A 21,932-nucleotide genomic window follows, 5' to 3' on the forward strand; every position below is an offset into this window, starting at 1 on the left:
TAGTGACACAGCGTTCAGCAACTACGTCACTTGCAGTCGAACAGCTGTAGCCACGGGGTTTCACGGCTGGGCTTTGAAATGTCCACATTGATAACTCGAGTGTATTTAGCGTTTTCGAGCGAGAGAAATATGTTAATAGGTGTCTTACTCCTTCCATGGCGGCATCATATTTCTTCACGATTTCGTCGATGATTCGCTTATTGTGGACAAATGCAGTTGCCTGTGAATAAAGTAAATATACTGAAGATCACTCCTACCTCATTATTAAAATGTGTCAGATGCAGAATGTACAGGGAAAGATTACAATTCTTCGTTGTATAAAATTTGCTCCCCTTAACATATGAGAGGTACGTTGTTCTTCAAAACTACGTCACTTTTATTCTGTTATATACTACGAAAAATCATGTGTAGTCGAACCTACGTTGAAAACAGACATGGGTTGAGGGAGCTCCTTTTGGTCGAAGACGCTGAAATAAGTCTGAAACATATGAACGAATTTTAATAGTGATTTTCCCACTGGCACTCTCACGCACAGAGATCAATATATCTAAATCCTAATATCTCTAGAGTGTGCTCGATGGAAAATAATTTCTCATAATTCATTATTTCAAAATTGCCTACCAATGGCGAAAGCCTACACAGTAGTGCACAACAGTCATGATAACTTCAGGTTATGGTGAACATCTCGTCTAAAGTAATGAAAACATATATAAAAGAAGTTGATGTAGTAAGGAAAAAAAAAAAAAACGTTAAAAGACGCTTGTATTCTTCACGATTCTGACGAACAGCTATGTTATGTAGATATAACAAAGAGTGGTGCGGACAGTAGGTGTTGATGCATGAAAACTGAAAAGATCGAGAACAGTTTTTGCGTCTGTCATGTCACTTATACAGGGTGTTTCACTTCGATCCCCAGGCTAAATAATTCGTGTGCGTGAGTGGGCGCCGCTCATTATTTAAGTCAAAATTCAAATCAGTTTCGTGAAAAACGTAATTTCTAAAGCAGGGGAACGTCGGCATTAAAATGGTGCTGCCCATTTCGGACATTTAGGAACACCTTTCGGACAAAAATCTGCCACCGAAGCGGGTCATTTGTTGGAGTGATTAATCGGTTTCGGGTTACATATTTTTGCCGCGACTGGTTGCGGTGAAGCGCAAAAGGATGCTCTTCCATTCCTTTATCCACCAATGACTTACGCGTTCTTGGGCTTACTTCGCAACGAGAGTCTCGCAGAAAAAGTTTGGCCAGTGCTGTGCTAGTGGAAAGAATGTCATATCGAGGTAGTACGTGACTAAACTGTGCTTGGTGCGTGGGATCGTAACAGAAAGGACCCATATAGATCAGATAAGCGGGGTGGCAGACGGGTGAAGCCTGTCTAACGCTGTTACTTTTTCTTCAGCACTCCTCGCTGCGATGGAAGCTCAAGAACGCGTAATTCATTCGTGGATACGGGAGTGGAAGAACTTCCTTTTGCGCTTTAGCGCGACCAGCGGCCACAAAAATATGTATACTGAAACCAATTATTTACTGCAACAAATGACCCGCTTTCGTGCCCACACAACGCACAATCGCCCGTGGACAGCCGACAAGGGTCCGAGCATCCGCATTGAACGCCTCCGGGACGCCTTAGCTAGGATGCCTCAAATGCTATACAGCAGCAGACGTCCCACATACGTCACCCTCTAGAGGCTGTGCGCACCCCATCCGAACTACGTGCACAGGTGGGCGCTTGAGGCCACCTGTTCGCCGTCGACCCCATACCGGCGACCGTCCTAGCGGCGGTAAATGACCCATGACCTTTCTCCCTTTCCTTTATCTTTAATAAACATAGCCCCCCCCCCCCCTCCATGACATCATTATTCTATTGATGTGTGTGTTCTTGCGTGTAACAGGCAGTGAGGAGCTCAAAATACGAAAATAAAAGATTTTGAAACGTGTATTCTTGTCTTTTGTTGGTAACTGTACTGTGAGATATGATTATTATTGGAAGCGAGAAGTGTACTTGCGGCGACCAGTGTCATTATCTCTCATCTACAGCCAGCGCTTACAAGAAAATGCATTGCTCTAGCTCAAGGATAAGGACGCTGATCGTAGAAATGATTGCTTGCATTGAATATGCATGTTATGTATGAAGAGACAAAGTGATTCGAAACCAGGCCCATAGGGACTGAATCCGGACAACCTGGGACGTTCATTTCGCATATATTTTGCTTAATTAGCATGGTTGTTCGGACGTGCAACAGGCGTCACTTGAACAGAATGCATTGTCCCGCGGACGCACGCCACATCCGCAGCGCAGCGTCCGCGGGATGTTGACAGGCGGTTACTGGTTGTGCACGGGGCAGATCCTTCTCTAAAAGGTGTCTACTGAAGGTCCCAAAAGGGGTAGTACCAACCATTGCTGCCGACGGCGCCCTGTTTTAGTGGTTTTGTTTTTCACGAAACTCGCGTCAATATTTATATAATAAATGATGTTTTTAAGACATCATAATGTTAATTAATAAATATTAATTTCTAATAATGTTAATAAATAAGATTTATATAAATTTAAATAATGAGCGCTTCCCACTGATTTACATTGTTTGCAGCTTATTGGTGGTATCAGACGGATGCTCGTAAAAAAGTAAGTTAGGTGATTGGTGCACCCGATTGGTGCACCAATTATTTAGCCCGGGGGTTAAATTGGAACACCCTGTATAATAATCAGGCAATACTACACAAATAATACCGAAATACACATGAATGATTGAATAATTATTAATTATTATCAATAACGATGAATAATTATTCGACAAAAGCACTATAGTCATACACTAAGAAACAAACAAATGGACGGACTACCAGAGGTAGAAGTGCAAGGGTGCAGGAGAGCTGGTACATTGTAAAAACGACGATAAAACCAGAGACACGGAACAGAAAAAGACAACACGACACGTTCTCATAATTAACTACCAGAGACTGTCGTCATCCCATGATAGTACACACCCTCTACAACTTACAAACGAACGAAGCTCACCTGAAACATGCACACGAGCTCCTTGCACGTAATAATCCTTCCACTGATCTTTTTCGGAACAAGCATTTCGGGTGAAAGAAGATAAGACAACAGGTCTTCTATGTGGTATTTGAAATCTTTAGATAGATCTGTGAATGAAGATTGATATTATGAGGTACTGATGGCACTTCGGTGCGTAGTTAGAAAACAATGCACTGCTTGCGGCATACTGGTCTAGAATGTCTGTGGTCCACCTGACCCGTGTCGGCGGTGTCGTGTGCGAAAAACCCATACCATTATGGTTTCGAGATGAAGCCTTGTTTGACATAGCCCCACCAACGAAGAGAAACTTTCTCTCGTACTCGAGCATATTGTTCGTTGTCTGTTCGCATTATTTCTTCTCCATGCTAGGCATAAAGACGGACGACGCTCAAATATCAAATATGACCTCTTCCGGTTGGTGGCATTTTGTGCAACACGATTTCCCCTTGGAGCCTATAATGGTACGGATCCTTCGAAAGCGACACCACCGGTAGGGGACAAGCGGGCCACCTTCTGGATATTCCTGACAAGTGTGTCGCAAGCAGTATAAGTAGGACAAACGTTCCGGCGAATGGGTGCTGTAGCAAACAGATTCCTCCAACTGCTTGATTCGAAAATGGTGACCATGTAAGCAATACGTAGAGACGCATTTAAAGGCGACACAAAACCGAGTGAACACTTTCAGTATGTTTGTTCGCAAGACTACACTCCTCTTTAAGCACACACAGCGACTGTGGTTCCTTCTATGGTAGTGAAAGAGATGCTCTGTTGACGTACATGCTCCCATTTTGACCACTCAGGACCGTGGTTCTGTTTTCGAAAATGTGCTCATATCACGGTATCAGCGGAAATCCCTTCCCATTGGCGAGTTCTGACATATTGCCCCAGAAACCTGATGTTATCCTTGCGTTGCTGCCGTGCTGGTTGATTTGCAAAATTGCGCACCTGTCGGTCTGCGATAACTGTTCAGGCATGAAGTTCAGCAGTAAGAAAAAACATACCATAGAACACAAAATCATTATACGTTCAGTGAATGGAATGATAGTTATTCATAGATATTACCATAACTTCCAGTCACCTCTTTACCGATATGGAAGCACGTATTACGCATAAAACACTGTCCTAATATCGACATCGTTCTATACTCACAGAATAGGGGACTCCCACATTTCTAGTGAAGCGCTCTAGATGTAAAAGTATATGCCGATTACGACGTTGTGGACATGCTTCTTTACGACGGGTGTCCGTGCGGTGGCGGCCTTAAAATTAGTGTCGTTTCCTTTTTGTTTGAAAGCTATATGGATATGTAAACTGGGAGGAATGTTTTCACCTTACGACCCCCTACATACTCTTCCTAGGGGGATGTACGAAAGCTGAGTGTACAGGGATCTTACCACGAAGCCTTCCGTCGAAACTCGTGTTCTCTACCGCGTCACCGGGTCTAGGCATGAGGAAACATCTCACTTCGCTGAAGCTGGATCTGATATTTTCGCGCAGTTCGGATACTTCACGTGGAAGTGTGGGGTTCCTTTCCAGCCAGGGGCGAAGCAGCGCTTCTCCTCCTTTCAGTCCAAACGATTTCTCTCCAGGATATTGCCAGTCACGAATGAGAAACAGGAGTTTCTGGAACACTTCATTGCCCTGGCCCTCCTTACTTCTTGCCATGCTAGCATATTCTGCAAATAGCTGGAAGGAAAAAAAGCAAGTCGCTTACATACTGCTCACTGGGAACAGGTAAACACTCTTTGGTTGGTTAGCCTACGTTCACAGAAGCAGCGGGGCTCGCAGCCGTAGAGCAGAATTGTTATTGTGAGCTATTTATTAATTTCTTAATAAATTTATTACTTATTAAGGGGCTTATTATGTTTTCAGGAGGTGTGAACACATTCACGGATGAAATAGTCAATAAATTATAAGAGGTGGTTCCAAGCTTAGCCTTCAGGCTGACAAAACTCAAGTTCAATTGTTACAAAACATATGCAGGAAACTGAATTACTTGATGACAAAGTTAACATAATTCTGTTGAACATGAAAGAACTGATGTTCTGAGGCTGGAACAACATAGACGATACTTCTATGGTCCCTTCCAAGGGTCCTTATAAGGATCCCCCCTAAAGGTCCCTTCTATGTTGTTCCAGCCTCAGAACATCAGTTCTTTCATGTTCATCAGTTGCCGCCTGCGTCGATCCCGTCGTATGGATGTGTGTGTGTGAGTGAGCAAAAATGCAAGAGTGAAAGGAGGATGAGTGAGAGAGAGTGGCTGGTTTGTTCCTTCAGATGACGCAACCTGGAAGTCGCTGAGAAGGCGTGTTAGCTTAGCTCAATTGGTAGAAATTGGTGGACCGGCAATCCAGATGTGGGTTCGAGTCCTACAGCTGGCGAACCTTTTCAGTGACTTTTATCTTTCATAATTATGTTGTTCGAGTTGTCATGAACTGGCCTTGGTGGCTGAGCCTGTAGTGTGTTCGCCTTCTGATCCCTAGATCGCCGGTTCGAGCCCGACCAAGGACGCCATCAACTTGGTGCCAGGATAGAAGTTACTTAGACACGCCATCTTCCGCAAGGAACATTAAATACGGTGTGTTGTGTGGTGAACATTCATTGCACATTAAAGGACCCTCAGGTGGGCAATCTACAGACCGAGTGCTGTGGCGTCGCTCATGATCTCAGTTGTCTCGCAACGTAAACCCCAATTATTATTAAGTCTTGCAAGTTTGTATCTGTCCACAAGAGTCACCACAAGAAATCTAAAAAATGTAGCCAAATGAAGAAAGTGAACTGGAATTACGAAGGTCATCCGAAACTAAGTTTCCCTATATTTGTTACGCAAAGGGAATACCACTAGGACGAACTGAATGGTGGAGTAGTTGGGTGTGACATCCCGGCACTAGAGACGTTGGTTAATGAAGTGCCGTTCACTTATGTGTCAGGCATTCAAGCATGGATACTAATACTTCCGAGTATGTCAGGCCGTGAAGAAAGAGCTATCCTACTTTTCATTAAAGAAAAAAAAAGTGCTTTAGAGAACATCCACTGACAGTTAACACCTGTTTATAGGAAACACTTTACAAGCTTTGAAATGGTGTGTCCTTCATAAAGGGTCGGCGAAAATTTGCACAATGAACAGTACACTGGGAGATCAGCTATAACATCATGGAACAACGTTTATTTACTTATTTATTTATTTCGAGAACCCCAAGGGTCCGGATGACATTACATGGGGGGGTGGGAACTGGAGTGTAAGATGAATTTACAGAACTTGATAGAAACAAATAAACAAGCAAAAAACAACAACACAATTAGCAGTAAGTAAACAGGAAAATAAAGAAACGACAACAGTACAAACTTATATGAAAACGAGTATTAAAGCATGAAACAGGGAGTCCGTTCACACAAGTACAGATAATTAACAAATAATATGATAAGGGGGAGGAGAAACATTTCTTAACAACTTACATACAAGCGTGGGGGTCTTGTGGGAGGAGTGGACGGGAGAGGGTGTTACAAAATACCGTATGGTTGGAAAGGAAGAGAGAGTGTCTTTTCTGAAATTCCGAGAATTGTTAACGGAAACTGGCGGGCACTGGTATTGCACTCTGATACTCATGGGAACAAATTTCCTTCAGCTTTGTCAACGAAAGCTATGCGAGATGGGAACCACATTTGCTCAGTAACGTTCGTAAAGAGCAACGAATGTATGTAGCTTACATTTTCCTTCAATGGTATCAATACGGTCGAGATAAATTTCTTGGAGGCATTGTTATTAATGGAACGTGCCCTATTGGAAAAACGTCTTGATGTTACTCCAGAAATCCTGAGGTTACCTCAGGTTATCTTAAGGTTGTCTGAAGTTACCTCAGGAGTAAAAACCGGGACTGGAGTACTTAAAAAGGTTTAAGTACACCACCTTTTAAGGTACCTTTTTAAGTACAGCAGTCCCGGTTTTTACTCCCGTGTTTTGTGTAGCTGGCAGTCTTTTTTTTTTTGTATCGTTCTGAGGTTACCTCAGAACTGCCTGTGGTTCTTCTAACGTTACCTCAAGAAATTCTGAGGTTCTGCCTGAGGACCTCACACCTCGCTTTCGCACTTTCCAGGATACCTCAAGAATTTTGAGGTTCTACCTCAGGACCCCACGCCTTGCTGTGGTTCTTTTAAGGTTCCGCCTCAAGACCTCAGACCAGGCTGTAGCTTTACATCGGCGAATCTTGAGATTCAACATAGGGCCTCACACCTTGGTACACCTTACAGCCCTTGGGAATTTCTGTGAGAATTTGTCATGAGACCTTTTCGTTGGAGAGGTTCGCAAGGGTTTTTGGAGTAGAACTTAGTTTGGTGACTTGTAATTTAATTATGTTACCTTTATTAAATTGGCAAGGCTAATTAATCCTACACCAAACCGCGACGCAAAAATGTGAAATTTCTACTAATCAATTAAAACTCTATTAGCACGAGGCGCCTACAACTTGTACACCAATACGAAGGTTACACAAAAATCACAATGAAAGAATTCCTAAAAAGCCACCGACCTGGAGATTATAATTCATATTACTAAAACCCGACTGGAGAACTACGAAAACAGACGGACACTGTGCGCGTGTGTCTGTTTTCGTAGCTCCCCAGTCTGGGGGGTTTTGCTAATATGCAAAGGGAAATCAAATTACTCGAGTGAAAAATACACTACAGATTTTTGCATGACCAGCCATCTGAAAACACAATAAGCGCAGTATAGGGTAAACGGTAGATTCACAAGTGAATTTCTATGAGAGGCTAGAATGGACAGATAAAACTGCAAGCAGGAGTCTTTGCGATACTTTCTGCTTCTATGAGCTTCAAACAGGACGGCATACCCCACAATGAAATGTTGAGCAAATAATCTACAAAAGATGGAATATTTCGTTTCGTTTAGTTTGCAATAAAATAAAAAAAAAGAACGCGGGAAACATGCGTCGGTATCGTTTTTAGAGCTCAACTCAGTGGCTTCGCTCCAGCCACGCATCCCTGTTTCTCCCTTCTTTTTTTATCGTGCCTACTGAAATAAATGACAGAGAGCGTGGCTGAGAATCTTATTGGTTGATGTGGTGCGGCATACGCGGTAGCATACCGGACTATCGTATAGCACTACTGACACTCGCAATTACCGAAGTTTAGTATACCGTTGGTAACGTCGCCCTTCAGTTATCGCGCCACGCACACTTTCGTTGACGGAGTTTAAGACAAGAAATCGCGATTGTGCCTGCACAGGGGGCAAGCACCCGCAATCATAAAAAAAAAAAACACAACAGCAACCTCAGGTGTGGAAAAATTGCGCGTTTCGAGGTTGCAATTTTGATACCTTCACACCTTCCGAGAAATGAAGTCACATCACAGTGGGCTTTCTTGGCAAATCTTGAACACTAACGGAATCCGTTAGGCCAGAATACTGTGATTACGCTACAGTGGGTAGACGAAATAACGACATACGTCTCTGGTACCTACCTTCAAGTGCTCCAAATCGGACTGGGTTATCTGTTTGGAGAGGTTGTACACTTGGATAGAACTCAACAGCATGCTCATTGAGAAAATTGTGACATTTCCTCCCAGCGTGGACGTTTGGTCGAATGCACCTTCCGTGTCCATCAGAACGACTGCCACGAGTCCGTGTTGTCGTGTCATGACTTTGAAAACTTTTCCCCACAACTGGATACCAGTCGTCTCCCTTTCGCTGCCATACCTCCAAGAAAAGCCTGTCAAGGGTATATTGTCCTCGTTCATCCAACCGGATGGGTATGAAGACGTCTCCAAGTGTTCCAGATACCTGTCACATCACGGAAGACACACAAGTACACATTGGTGAATCAAATCTACGCTCAAGTGAGTGCTCTAAGGTATGGTCTAAGACAGTGTTTCAACCGGGGTTCCGCGAACCTTGACCTGAGGTTCCTCGAACAGGATTCGGTTCAGCACCCACGAGTGTAACTTAACCGTCTACCAAGGCACCCCCTCGAACGGACTTGTTGTCGGACGGTGCTCGACATTTGGTCGTTGGCACTGGTAATGGCATCAGGATTGCAGGACCGCGATTTGCCGCGGTTGGCGTCATGGGAAGAGTAGAGCTAGCAGTTGTGATCTTCACCAGTTGACTCAAGCCGACAATATTTCTATACCATGCTTTTGCTTTCCTCTCGTGCTTCGAAAGCGTTACAAACACTTGGAAACTTGGAGCTACTTCGAAGAAACTTAGGAGCTACTCTCCTGCCTGATATGCACTTGCAATTTACATGAGTGGCAACCCACGATACATTATCTGCGGGGAAGAATATTGAAACAGCTTTATTAATCCGGCAAGGCTCAAGCGATACCCCCCGCTGCGCCACTGCTTCACGCACATGACATTCGACTCTAATCCATGACGTTCAACACAACAAACAATCAGTTAAATCCGATGTTACGAGGATTTAGCAACCGTGCTGAAAGTGACATACACAGGTCATGCAGCTTGAGTTACTCAGCGGCCCACTGTTACGAGCCGAAAACCATAACCGGTGCGTGCTCTATCAACCATTTCCCCACTCTAAAAGTCTTCCCGCTCTTCCCCCTCTTGTACGGCTATCGCTAAGATCGTAGCCATGTCAACACGTCTGCACCTGATACAGAAGCCGAGAAGGAAGGACTTTCCGAGTCGGAAACCTCCTGCGACTGAGAAAATTACCACCGGGAGGTCTGCAACATCGGGGTCGGTGAGAAGGCGTGCCAAGTTCTCATTCCGTAGTTCGAAGCAATCTGGGTTGTAGTTGGGACGCACGACGACTGGACATGCTCCAGAGTCCAGCTGTCCCTGTAAAGGAGTATATGTCATATTCATTATTACGAACATCGCCATTTTACGCGTGTCTCCTTCACACAGCATTTGTCACCTTTCCAGGGAGCTCCAGCGCATTTTCTGCTCATATTTCCTCAGTGTGTTGTTTTTTTATCCTGCTAGCGCCGCGAGGCAACCGTGGTTACGAGTGACGTACAGATGTGGGCAGATGGAAAGAGGACAGCAGGAAGGTGTGACGGATGCAGGTCGAACGACACCTTTGTGTATTTTGTCCCTTCCTCTGTACCAAGTCCACACCGATTTTCACCATAGATATTACAGGTTTTCTAAAAATAGACTTCGTAGCTATCCACCGTTAATAGTAAGTCGTCAAAACCTACGCTTTAAAATATACCTTTAAATGTGAGGTGACACCGGCTCTCAGTCTTATGCCCGCACCTCCCCAAGTATCGTGAACTGGAAGCAAGGGAAGTAACCTCACAAGATCAAGCTAGCGTAAATTAATCCAGACTAACCGAAACTAAATTAAACTAACCTAACGTAACCTGATCAATCCCGATGCAGAATACAATCAATCCGCCTCCGTACTGGATGATGAGGGGATTTTGAAACAGTTCACTTTTAATGGAGGAATCTTAAGCGGCCATCTTTCGGGGGATATATTAAGCCGTTTATTTTGCGAGGTTTATTTTAACCGTGTATTTTTAAGCGGTTTATTCTCGAAAGTTTAAGTCTTAAGCAGTATATTCTCAATGGTGGATTTCAGGTACCCCCGTTGCTGCAACGATGCACTCGAGTTCATAGCGTTCACCTCCAGTGAATCGAGTCCCAATTGTTATTATGCACTTACCGTCTCGTTCATGGCAAAGGTTGAATACGTAGGCATTTTCTTTCCGGTTGTGCGCAGGTGCGGGAACTGCAAGCGAAAATGATAGGGTTTTAGAAAAAGGCACAGCGAGCTTCATTTTTTAGAACGGTGTCATTCAGAAACATAAGGGTCCCGGATCTGCACTCTCAGAGAAAAGTAACTCAAAACGAAGCGAAACTGGGCATTGACACACATAAATGAATAATAATAATCATAATTCATAATTATAATATTTATTAACGCGCCCAAGAACAGTCAAAGCCTTGGTATTGGCGCACGTAGACATTACAGTACTTACCCATACAGGGTGCGCACGAAACGTGTCATTTGACGATTATAAAAAAAAAAAAAAAACGGCTCAACAGAAAAATATGGGGTAAGCGGCTACCTTCGGGCCATTCAATTTGCCACATATTAAAAATATTTTTGAGGACTTTTAATTGAATTATTTTTTTTTTAAATTGAACTTGGAAATTTGCCTAGTCAATGTAGCGTTTTTCTTATTAAATCGATAGGCCGTGGTTGAATTAGCCATACCCACCGCAAAATACGTTACGTAGTACGGCGGTTATGTCCAGAAAAGTCGTCCGAAACTTGAGGTTTAGTTGCGCGTATTTCAGCGACGCTATAAGTCGGCCCTAAAACAGCGCCGTGAGGGGGTCTCCACTCTCCATCTGATAGACACAGCAGCCCAAAACTAAGAAAAGGCTAGCGACAGTGTAGTCTGCTGCTGTCAACGGATATCAAACATGGGGGGTCACCGCCGTCGTTATCGCTCTGTCAGGTGGCAAGTGATATGCCCTCCTCACGCCGCTGTTTTGCGGCCGACTAAGTGCGTCGCTGACAAACGTGCTATGGCCACTTTTCTGGACATAACCGCCGTACTACATAACGTAATTTGCAGTGCGTTTGGCTAATTCAACCACGGTCTATCTCATTTAGCAAGAAAGGCGTTACATTGAATGTGAAAAAAATTTCAAAGTTCGATTTAAAAAAAATAATTTATTTCAATTAAAAATCGTCAAAAATACTTTTAATTGGTGGCAAATTGAATGGCCGGAAAGCAGCCGCTTACCCCATATTTTCTGTTGATCTGTTGTTTTTTATAATGGTCAAATGACACGTTTGGTGCCACACCCTGAATATATACATACACATACAGATTCAGCAAAACAAAACATTTTTGCCAATGTATATTCTGGGCATATTCGGGAAAAGGAACATAACAGGAAGATATTTACATTGACACATGCAGTACACAGATATACAGTACATGACACTAAAAGGGAATGGAAAAAACTGTACAAGTTCACATGTTACTGAGTGAACGCCAGAGGAGAGTTTTGAAAACGTTTGTATGGGGGTTACAGAATCAAGGGAGGGATGAACTGCGTTTGTCATTTGTTGAATAGGTACGATCGGATTTGGAGGCATATGGTGGCATAGGTACAATATATTAGAGTGTCTGGCTACATCGACAGGTACGACGATATGAAGCTGATGTAATAAAGATGGTGTATCGAGAAAACTGTCTAAGATCTTGTAACACAGCACAATGTCATGAAAACGGCGTCCCGTTGAGAGTGGTTCGAGGTTAGGAAATGACATTATCTCTCTATAGACATACATTCTAAAGTCACGGCTCTTTCTAAAAAATACGCTATGTAGAATGTGTAGAATTTTTTTTCTGGACAGGTTCAATTCGTGGCGGGTCACTGTAGGAAAGAGAGTTCCACACTGGAGACGTGTATACCACTAACGGTAAAATTAAGGAACAATACAGGTGTAATAATAATAATAATAATTATAACAAGTTTCAAGAGTCTGTTCAAGGCTTACCCGTCCACCTACGTGGACCTACCGTCGTGGACCTACCCGTCCACCGCTATTGCACTCGACTTTCAGTACATTGTGCTGCTTGGGCCGTGTTCGGCAGCATGAAATGACTGGTACGGCAAGCGACTGCGAACACATGAAGGAACGAAGGGAAGGAAAAAGACAAACAATACAAATATTGTCAAACATACCGCGATAAGGGTTTGCCAACGACTTTCCAACATGACGATGTTCTATGACGTTAAGTGAGGGCGGAGACATCGACGTCACTCTTTTGGCGATCACTTTCCTAAGCAGCACAATGTACTGAAAGTCGAGGGCAATAGGGGTGGACGGTATGTGTCTTATCAATGTTCTGTACTTTCATTAATGTGTTCAAGGCCTTTCACCTACCCGTCCACCCCTATTGCACTCGACTTTCAGTGCCTTTTGCTGCTTGGGTTCTGTTTCCAGCACGCGGCCGAGGTGAAAGACTTGGGTGTACAGCACGCGCTGAGATTAGTTTAGTGCTTCATGAGTGGTTCGAGAGCATCGTGTGAAGCTCAGGCTTTAATATTGCAGTTGCAATTTGCTCCCTAAAGTGAATAATGACAAAGTTGATTAAAATATCTCTGTTAATTAGTCCCCCAACTGAGAAGAAAATTGGTTTCATATTTGCAGCCCCGTCGAGTAATCCAATGAGAAAAGTAAAACTGCCCTAAGGCAACTGCCTTTTTAATGAAAATTTGCTGCAGATAAAAGGAAATACCCTGTATAAAATATGCAACATGTGTTCGACCTCAATTTGTCCAAAGCCTCTCTCTAACGTACCATATTTTGCTACGTATAACGCGCACTCGTGTATAACACGCACACCTAAAAACAGGGCGAAGTTGAAAAAAAAAAGTTCGATGTACATCGCGCACCGCAATGTTGCTAGAAGCTTCTGTACTGCCTCCAGTATGCACAAGATACCAAGGCGTTGTATTATATGTGTATGTTACCCACGACATTAGTGACAACATGTCATGCTACAAAAGAAGACCATCCTTTTATATCAGGTGAGGCGCACTGCAAGAATAGGCGACACTGACCAACGAACGTTCTTCTGCTTATTCACCGAGAGCGAAGGCAAAATTCAGGGACATGAAAAGCCCGATTCAAGAACGAATGCGGTCAGTGCGTTCTCAAAACTGAGCACCATTCTGTATTCTTTATGGATGCGTCCAGTTCCAACAGATTTTTTAATCTTTCATGAAGTCCAGTGCGCCGATTTTGTCAACTGACCCTAAGATACTTGGGAGATCGCAGACCACATCCTGGAAGAAGTTTGAATTCGTTTGAGTTATTAAATAAGCTACGCTTCAGTGGTATCGACTCTGAAGCAAAAGGGAGAGCTGGAGCCGCCATGTTATTTCCGTTTGACCTCCAGCGCCATACATGGAGCGCTGTAGGAAGTGCTGTTTTCTTCCACTGCCGGACTTCCTCATTTCTATTGCCGAAGTAGAGGTGGAGCCAGAGGTCAAACGAAAAAAAGAAGAAAAAAAAACATCTCAGCTCCAACTCGTCCTTTTGCCTCAATGTCAATCCTCTGAAGCGTAGCTTAATTAACTACGTCATCGACCTGAAAATGAACCCTGCAAGAAAATATTTCCGTCTATAACGCGCACCGTTAGATAACACGCGGGACCTCTACAAAGCACTTTTTAGCAGGGATGGGCATAAACGCATTTTTTGAGTTTTTAAATATAAACACAAAATACTTTGTTGAAACGGGATTTAAATACTGTTCATAAATACTTTTCATACGAGTATTTAAATACAAAATAATAATACATTTTTAAATACCGTAACTGCTACTATAAATACTGTGAAGACCATGTCATCTGGAATTACCGAAATAACGATGATCATAACAACAAATCAGCAAGGAACAATAGGATTTATTTATTAGATTATAATTGGGATTTTAATATTGGAAGTTTCTCGACGACTGCATCTTCTAGGCGTCTTGTATTTGGCCGTACAATCAGATTCGCAAAGGAGAACACCTCTCCACAGGCGCCGATGAACTACCGCTTGTATTAAATTTGATAAGGATGCTTCGTACAACAAGGTAATCAGCCGCAACCATCGTCCGCAACAAAGGCTAAAAACTCGCCATCGAAAACGATATGTCGCATGCATGCTAGCTGAAACACTGCGCCCCAAACTCGCCCGTCTTCCTGAAAGGTCAAATGCACGCAACTTTAAGACATGAGTCAGTATATTCTGTAGTTAGGAGTATTTATAAAGTATTTACAAGAATAAATATACCAAAAATTGGTATTCAAATATAATTAAGTACATTTTTTTTCGAGTCTGTATTTAAATAGAAAATATACATACCTGCATTTATATTTTAAATAGTACTTTAACTGTATTGTACTTACATATTGTTATATAATTGTAATGTAGTTACATACTGCCCACCCCTGCTTTTTACTGTATAACTGGGGCGTTATGCGCCGGAAAATACGCTATTCCCGTAATGTGTTCCTTATCGGTTCTATTTCGGACGTAATGCTAGGATTTGCACACGACTTGCCTCTCATTTGCACCGTAAAGAGGACCAGTAAAAAAACACTATAGAAAAACTACACGCACGACGCAGTAAAGGAAGCAGGCAATAAATGAAGAGAACACTAAAAGCACGGTATTCGGTGTCGGCACCATTTGTTTACGCCCCCTACTCTCTGGTTCAGTATGGAGCGTGTGCTTCGAATGCACACCTCAATGCCGACCTCAATGGCGCCGTGATGTCCCACGTGGCGTTTGTCTGCCTGGTGTGGCGTAAGGTGTGTGCAACATGTCGCTACACGAGGCAGACAAGCCATGCATGTAACATCAGGGCACCATTATTATTCAATGTGTACTTCACGTGTCGAGAGGAAGGTAAACTGTAGAGGTTGAGCGAATAAATACGGCAAACACAAACTCCAGGGCAGTTATCTAAAAGCCTGCGGTTGGAAGAAAGTCGTCAGCGGAAGTGTTTCAGGTGAGTGCCAACAGTGCCCCCCAAAACAGAATAAATAAAGAACGTTGTGTGTTCAAGAAACGTTAGTTACCGCTGCGCCATTAAACTTTGAATCATCATCAACATCATCATCGTCGTCAAACATCTTATTTTTTTAGTTTTTGTTAGCGCCATGAAGCAAGAAGCTTTCTTGTATCGAATGCAGTATTGTAGATATGAGCTGAAACGTCATATTCCCAAAGTCGGAATAAAGAACTCAGAGAATTGCAAAACTTCCGTTTTCCAAAGTCGCCTGCACAAGAGGCACTACTCATAGAAACACGGAACTCGTTTTGGTTATGCGTGACACACCCCGCAATAAGGGCGTGTGATTTTGTTTCACGGTTATCGTAAGAGAAACGAGTTAAACAGTGTAATACAGTGACTAAATCGCGTCTTCTTGGCGCAGCGCTAGACAGTAAGGGAGAGGCAGGGGCATTTTCCTATGTTTAGAAAATTCACATCACTGTTAGCGCGAGCAACCGATATCATGCAAGATTAGACGTGGAATAAATGACTTACAACCTGCTGCAAATCGTTGAATTCTGGCAGTCGGTTTCTTGTCCAGACCACACGCAACTCAACGATTGCACAAGTGATCGCTGTCTATACTGCCGCTTGAATGAGAATACCTCAAATGCACTCAAAGCGTTATCTTATTTTGCGATAGCGAGATCTTGAAAGCGCTCTGCGTGAACCGGCGGGAACATTGCAGACTTATATCTCAAGATTGCCATGGGTTACGCTATTCTTGGAAGACCGATAATGTTAGCGATGAGGAAGTGGCTGCTAGGTCCTACACAGGGTGAAACCTAACAAGAACCACGTTGTTACATTATTAGCCAACTACGCTAAACAGCATCGCATCCCGCTTATCTTAATGAATACACTGTAGCAACTACACTCTAAGAAATTTCGTTGGAAAGCAGACATATTTACGTACCGTTTAAATGTAAAATAATACTGAACCATTTGTAGATCTGCTCCAACAGGGCAACTCGGTAAAACGAAACAAAAATGGTCGTTGGGGCGGTCTCCGCCGTGGAGAGTAGGAGTATTTTTTGCAGCAGTCAGGTGACCCTGCAGAAGAACCCGAAGACTGAAGCAGGAAGCAAGAACTGCAGGAGCCGCAGTAACATTTCAAAATGCCTACGGACGCCCAAGCAACCGTGATTTCGTTTCGCCTTTCTCTTTGCCTGCCCTGCGATCGTATTGAAGCGTTGGTATGTACACTTCACTTGAGGTTCCCGTAGTGCTGCAATTGCAACGAATAGCTCCGGTAACGATAGTTTGCGCTTGTTCACATACATTGATTAGAATAGGGATATGGTGTTTCCTACTAGACACCCCGCAGGCGAAAAGCAGACGCTGTCACTGGTGTTCGTAGGGTTACTGCGCCATTCGGTTCGTACGTCGATTACGGCAGCAAAAGGAAAGCTGTGTTGATGCATTTGGTATGGTGTTGTGTTCGTGATTCTTGCTGCTCCTGTATACGATATTCACACATTTTATTGAGCGTATTATAATTGTTCATGTCGCGGTATGTGTAAGTTACGCGTTTTTTTTTTCGTTTTTTTTTTCACTGAGACGTACAAATACAAGCTGCAACATCGGTGACTTCACGTACAGGTTACGTTAGGTATCAAGGGAAACATCTTAATATCAGCAACCATAAGTATCCACGTTATGCGTCTGAACACAATGCGAGGCGTCTTCTTCATGTTCGGTTTTCTCTTCTCACTGGTAAGAAAATGTGCTCGTAAAGAGCAACAACTGCCGGCTCCAACGATTTCCAGTATGGAGGAGAGTGGATCATTCCTTCTTGAAGAACTGCAGGTACTGACAGAATTGATATACATACATACACATATACATATATATATATATATATATATACATACGTACATATACTGCAGGTACTGACAAAATTTAGCATAAAATATCTAATTGTCCCATGCAGCTAAGCTTTGTGCTGAGATTGCGTTAATGAAGCGTGTGCTTGCTGCATTATAAATCACATTATAGTAGTGCACGTTGCTTTTCAGGCCAGACAACGAATTCAGTGTTTCTCTGTTCCATCCACGCCAGTCATATTAAAAATTTGTAAGTTATGTGCTAAGATAGCGTTGTTGAAGCCAGGTGTGCTCCGCTGCATTATGAAGCACACTATAGTAGTGCACTTTTCGTTCCGGAATCTGAAAAAAAAAATAAAAGAAACATTGGAGAGATCATGGACGTGCTGAGAAACGTTCATACCAATAGTTTCCTCCGGTATTTTATTCATCCATGTTATTTTCCTGCTAACTATAACGCACAGAGTACGAAAGTGTCGCAAATGACAATTTGCACGTATGGTTTGAATACCTTGGACCATACAGCCTTCAAACATATGCAGACATAACAATGCCGAGCTTATGTACCTAGTCCCAACATTAGAGTTGTACGGTTGCGCTGTCATTTGTGCTACCTGCTCTTGCTGATGTAGTAATTTGGATGGGAACTACATTTTGGATTCTTCCTTGAGATCTATCCACGGGCTGGAGCTATATGAAGGCGCATGGCATTGTTTGAGTACATGGCATTGTTTGAGTATTTTGGAGCATGAAGCATTGTTTGAGTACTCTGGCAGAGAAGGTTGTCTTGTTGCGTGCATCAAGCAGCCTGAAACAAAAACCTGGATTCTTGAATACACCTTTTGAGTGTATGTTGTTCTGCAAGCAATTCCAGCCTGCGGTACAAAGCGCACATTTTTACACACCTACCGTCAACATATGTACAACATAAATATAGATATTCAAGAAAGATATTCAGGGTAGCTCTTCTGCACATGACAAGAGTGAATCTATTATTGCAAATGTATGACATTACAGGAGAACCTTCATTAAAGACGAGCAGTTCTAGAACTGATGGTTTTGTCAACAACTTCACCAAGTTTCTTGCAGATTTTTTACTTGCAAAAAGAGATCCTTCCAAGGTAGTGGACAGAGTGCTGTAATTGTGATATATAGAACAAGCATGCAATATACGTTAGTTATACGTCAGTTATACGTATAATTGGGGCCCTGTAAAGTTTACATCGAGATGTTATAATGCAATAACAGGAAATCCTGTTGCTACAACAGACAATACCGATTATATCAAGAGTCCCTATAGATTTCTTGAACCAGCATATGGACAGGATACTAACAGGACTTCTGGACTATTTTCTTCTAGTAATTCTCTGCTAAAACAACAGATATTTCTTTCTCAGTATAGCCATTACAATGTGTTGTTCCGAGGGCCAATACAATGTGCGGAGTTTTGAGTCATGCGGGTCAGAAATTGTCTTTTTCTCAGCCTCCAGTTGCTGACAGCATGTGTCTTGCCCAATAGTGGAACGCGCGCTGTCTTTTTTTTTTTTTTCGGTTCGGTCGGCGTCGCGGCGCCAGCAAGCTGACACAGGAAGGGTTGTTGTAGCATCCGGATATAGCAACCGACGAATGCAGAAACTTTCTCAAGTGCGGTCAACACAAGTGAATAAAAGATGAAACCACTGAAACTACTGTTTATTAGAGTAACAAGCTTTCTTGCAGTTTCAGTGTTTTATTTCTTTATCGTTTTGAAGAGCGCAGGCGCTGCAGCAGTGCTGTATCATGAACCTAACACTCTACGGGGACACGTCTGTGCTTCTTGATGACAAATTTTTTTTTTTGTTATGGGGTGAGCGCATCACTTGTGTTCCTCACGAGGTCGTCAGAAATGAAATTGAGGTAACATATTTTGGGTCCAACGGGAGCAGAAATATCCTACCGGTTAATTAGCTTGGTAATGGTGGTAACGCATGATATTAGCGTGACGTTCGCTTTTCGCAATGTCGAGGTCCCTGATATCTAACGTATCAGGTTTGATTCCAGACGGCAATAATATACACTAGGGTGCAGTGAGTTTCCTAATTTGCGAAAAAAAGTTTCATCATAACAGCAGGCAGTCATAATGTAATAATGAATATTTGTCGCCCAAAGACTTCAACCAATTCAGCGAATGATTAATCGTAGGAGGATGTTGCATGTAGACATGTAGATATAGAAATGATGTCAGAATTCGGTACAGCTCTACACCGGCACTACCACAGTGGACTACAGCACCAGCCAACCCTCCCATGCAACACTCGCATGGATGGATAGTTGGGCGCACTGAGTCATACCCCAATGTGCCAGAGTACACGTCCTTACGTTTCCAAGGTTTGCACCTTCGCTCTGTCCAGTGTCGGGCAGTACTTGAAGTACCGAGTACTCAAGTAGTACTTTAAGAACATTTCTGTGTACTTGTACTTTACTTTAAGTACATTTCAGATCGTGTACTTTGTACTGTACTTATCGTACTTTTCTTTGAGTACTTTCCGATCAAGTACTCAAGTACCCAAACTTCGACTACAGACAAAAAATCATAAGCGAGTACCAGAAATGCACCCTACTAAAAGTGCTAAAATGACAAGACGACGACGAAAACACACAGATAGGGCTATAAATCTTTGCGTTTTTTAGCTCTTTTTTTAGCTTTTTTTAGCGTTATTTTAGCGCTTGTAGTGGAATGCAGTACAATATTCCCAGTATGACATTTTACCAGAAGGACTTTTGTGCGTTTAAAGATCATATTTGTTGAAGCAAATCTATTATTGAAAGGCTTGGAATGTTGAAAAAGTATAAACGCTCCTATGGTTATGTAAAACGAATGGAATGCAACGACACGCAGACATTATGATACTGCAACCGGCAGCACAATCACTTGGTCGATTGTAATTTCAGTTCTGCCAATGCAAGGTTCTATGCTTTTTTATATTGGTTCCTTCGTTGGCAATTAATAATCAATTTATATCACAATGTGTGATTGCATTACGCGATGGACACTCTGAAAAACACACATGCTTTCATTTTTATACTTACAGTTTTTTAACTGGTCACATGAATTTCTTCGTATTCTTTTTTTTGAACATGTTGTATTCTAAAAAGGAGGAAGGAATGCCCAGAAATATATAATCTCTGTTGGCTTGTACTTTCCCCCCCTGAAATTATCTAGCCTCTCATTCCCGAAGATTAGTACCGGAACACCACACTAGGTGGGTGACTTTGGATCAGTCAGGGTATAATACTATTTTGCGTCATCGCACTACAGCTGACTGATTACCTCTCTACATGTAACTGCTAATTGTAACATCTGATCAAGTTCATTTTCACGGGTTAGCGCTTAACCTAGGACTTTATGGTTTCAGAGCATTTGTCAAGAATGTTCATTAAATTTTTGCCAGAAAAAGGAAGACAAAGATGCTAAGCAGTGAAATGCAAAGCGATAAATTAAATTGATCCAGTACTTGATGAGTAATTGAAGTATTTTGCTTAGTACTTTGTACTTTACTTGAACTACATTTGGAATTGGGTACTTTGTTCTGTACTTGAAGTACTAATGGCACCAGTTACTTAGTACTTTACTTGAAGTACAATTTTGAGGTACTTTCCCCATCACTGGCTCTGTCACATTATCAGGAAGGAGCATACGGTAGACAAGAAACACCACGTTCACCACCGTGGACCGCTCCAAGTCAGTGATGGATTACTGTGCGTCTCCTGTAACACAGACACCTGGAGCGCCGCCATACGCATATCTTGCAGAGAAGTGCGTAATGCTGTTTCCACAAGAATAACGCTATACCGGGAAGTATGGGCATGCCGCCATCAATTATCTTGTTTCGCATTATGTCTGTATCTCCTACAGAGATATGCGAAACCACCGATACATGGCCGTGTTTCGCTCGAGCACCGTGGCCGCCTTAAGCTGCGACGCTCCCTGCTCTCAACCCTCGAACTCCATCTGCTGTCTGCTACTTTGTCCCTTATCACTTCCCTTTCCTCGCCCGTCTCGTAACAATGTGAATAATGCGCACCTGCTGCGGTCATGTTCAAGCTTTCAGTCATCACAGTAGGGAAGTTCACCTGATCAATTAGATCCTGAGGTCGTTAAACCAAAGGTTGAAGTGAGTTGGCGAATGCCGGCTTATGCATGCGCGAATGGGGGATCACCTGGGATTCCTCTTTTATTTTATTTTTTGTCAGAGTACAGGTCACACTCGCACATCTCTGAAGCGCAGTTTATGTGTAGCACTTCGTCTGGTGTGTCGTTTTCAACTGACCGTGTTTTATGTTTCATGCACAACACAAAACGCATGGAATAAGCATATTCATTGAAGCCCAACGCTGTAAACTTTTTCACACCATTGAAGGTGTGCGCCATGCACATTAAATGTGGTTGGCTAACATTGTACTTCCAGGGTCATATCTTACAGAATTTAGAAAGCATTACAAAAAATCACGTGTGTTACGTCGT

At 42.8% G+C, this 21,932-nt stretch overlaps 1 protein-coding gene and 1 long non-coding RNA gene across 3 annotated transcripts in view; one reads left to right on the forward strand and one right to left on the reverse strand.

Annotated features, from left to right (window-relative positions):
• Window positions 1–5,664, forward strand: part of LOC135379028 (uncharacterized) — a 29,606-nt gene extending 23,942 nt beyond the window's left edge. The window contains exons 3-4 of the long non-coding RNA XR_010418673.1: window positions 4,397–4,772; window positions 5,522–5,664. This is a non-coding gene — a long non-coding RNA (uncharacterized LOC135379028). The remainder of the gene's footprint in view (window positions 1–4,396; window positions 4,773–5,521) is intronic.
• LOC135379027 (atlastin-2-like) overlaps window positions 1–16,208 on the reverse strand; it is a 35,591-nt gene extending 19,383 nt beyond the window's left edge. The window contains exons 1-8 of one of the 2 annotated variants that reach the window (XM_064612277.1): window positions 16,101–16,208; window positions 10,688–10,753; window positions 9,662–9,852; window positions 8,514–8,832; window positions 4,433–4,724; window positions 3,018–3,145; window positions 422–478; window positions 149–220 (exon numbers count right to left, since the gene is read on the reverse strand). In XM_064612277.1, the coding sequence (XP_064468347.1) occupies window positions 149–220; window positions 422–478; window positions 3,018–3,145; window positions 4,433–4,724; window positions 8,514–8,832; window positions 9,662–9,852; window positions 10,688–10,723 (1,095 nt within the window). In that variant the 5' untranslated portion in view covers window positions 10,724–10,753; window positions 16,101–16,208. Of the gene's footprint in view, window positions 1–148; window positions 221–421; window positions 479–3,017; window positions 3,146–4,432; window positions 4,725–8,513; window positions 8,833–9,661; window positions 9,853–10,687; window positions 10,754–16,097 lie in introns of both variants that reach the window. The other variant, XM_064612276.1, reaches the window with a different exon arrangement.
• Between the last annotated feature and the right edge of the window lie 5,724 nt (window positions 16,209–21,932).

The sequence above is a fragment of the Ornithodoros turicata genome, chromosome 1 (assembly GCF_037126465.1).
Source record: "Ornithodoros turicata isolate Travis chromosome 1, ASM3712646v1, whole genome shotgun sequence".
Lineage (NCBI taxonomy): Eukaryota > Metazoa > Arthropoda > Arachnida > Ixodida > Argasidae > Ornithodoros > Ornithodoros turicata.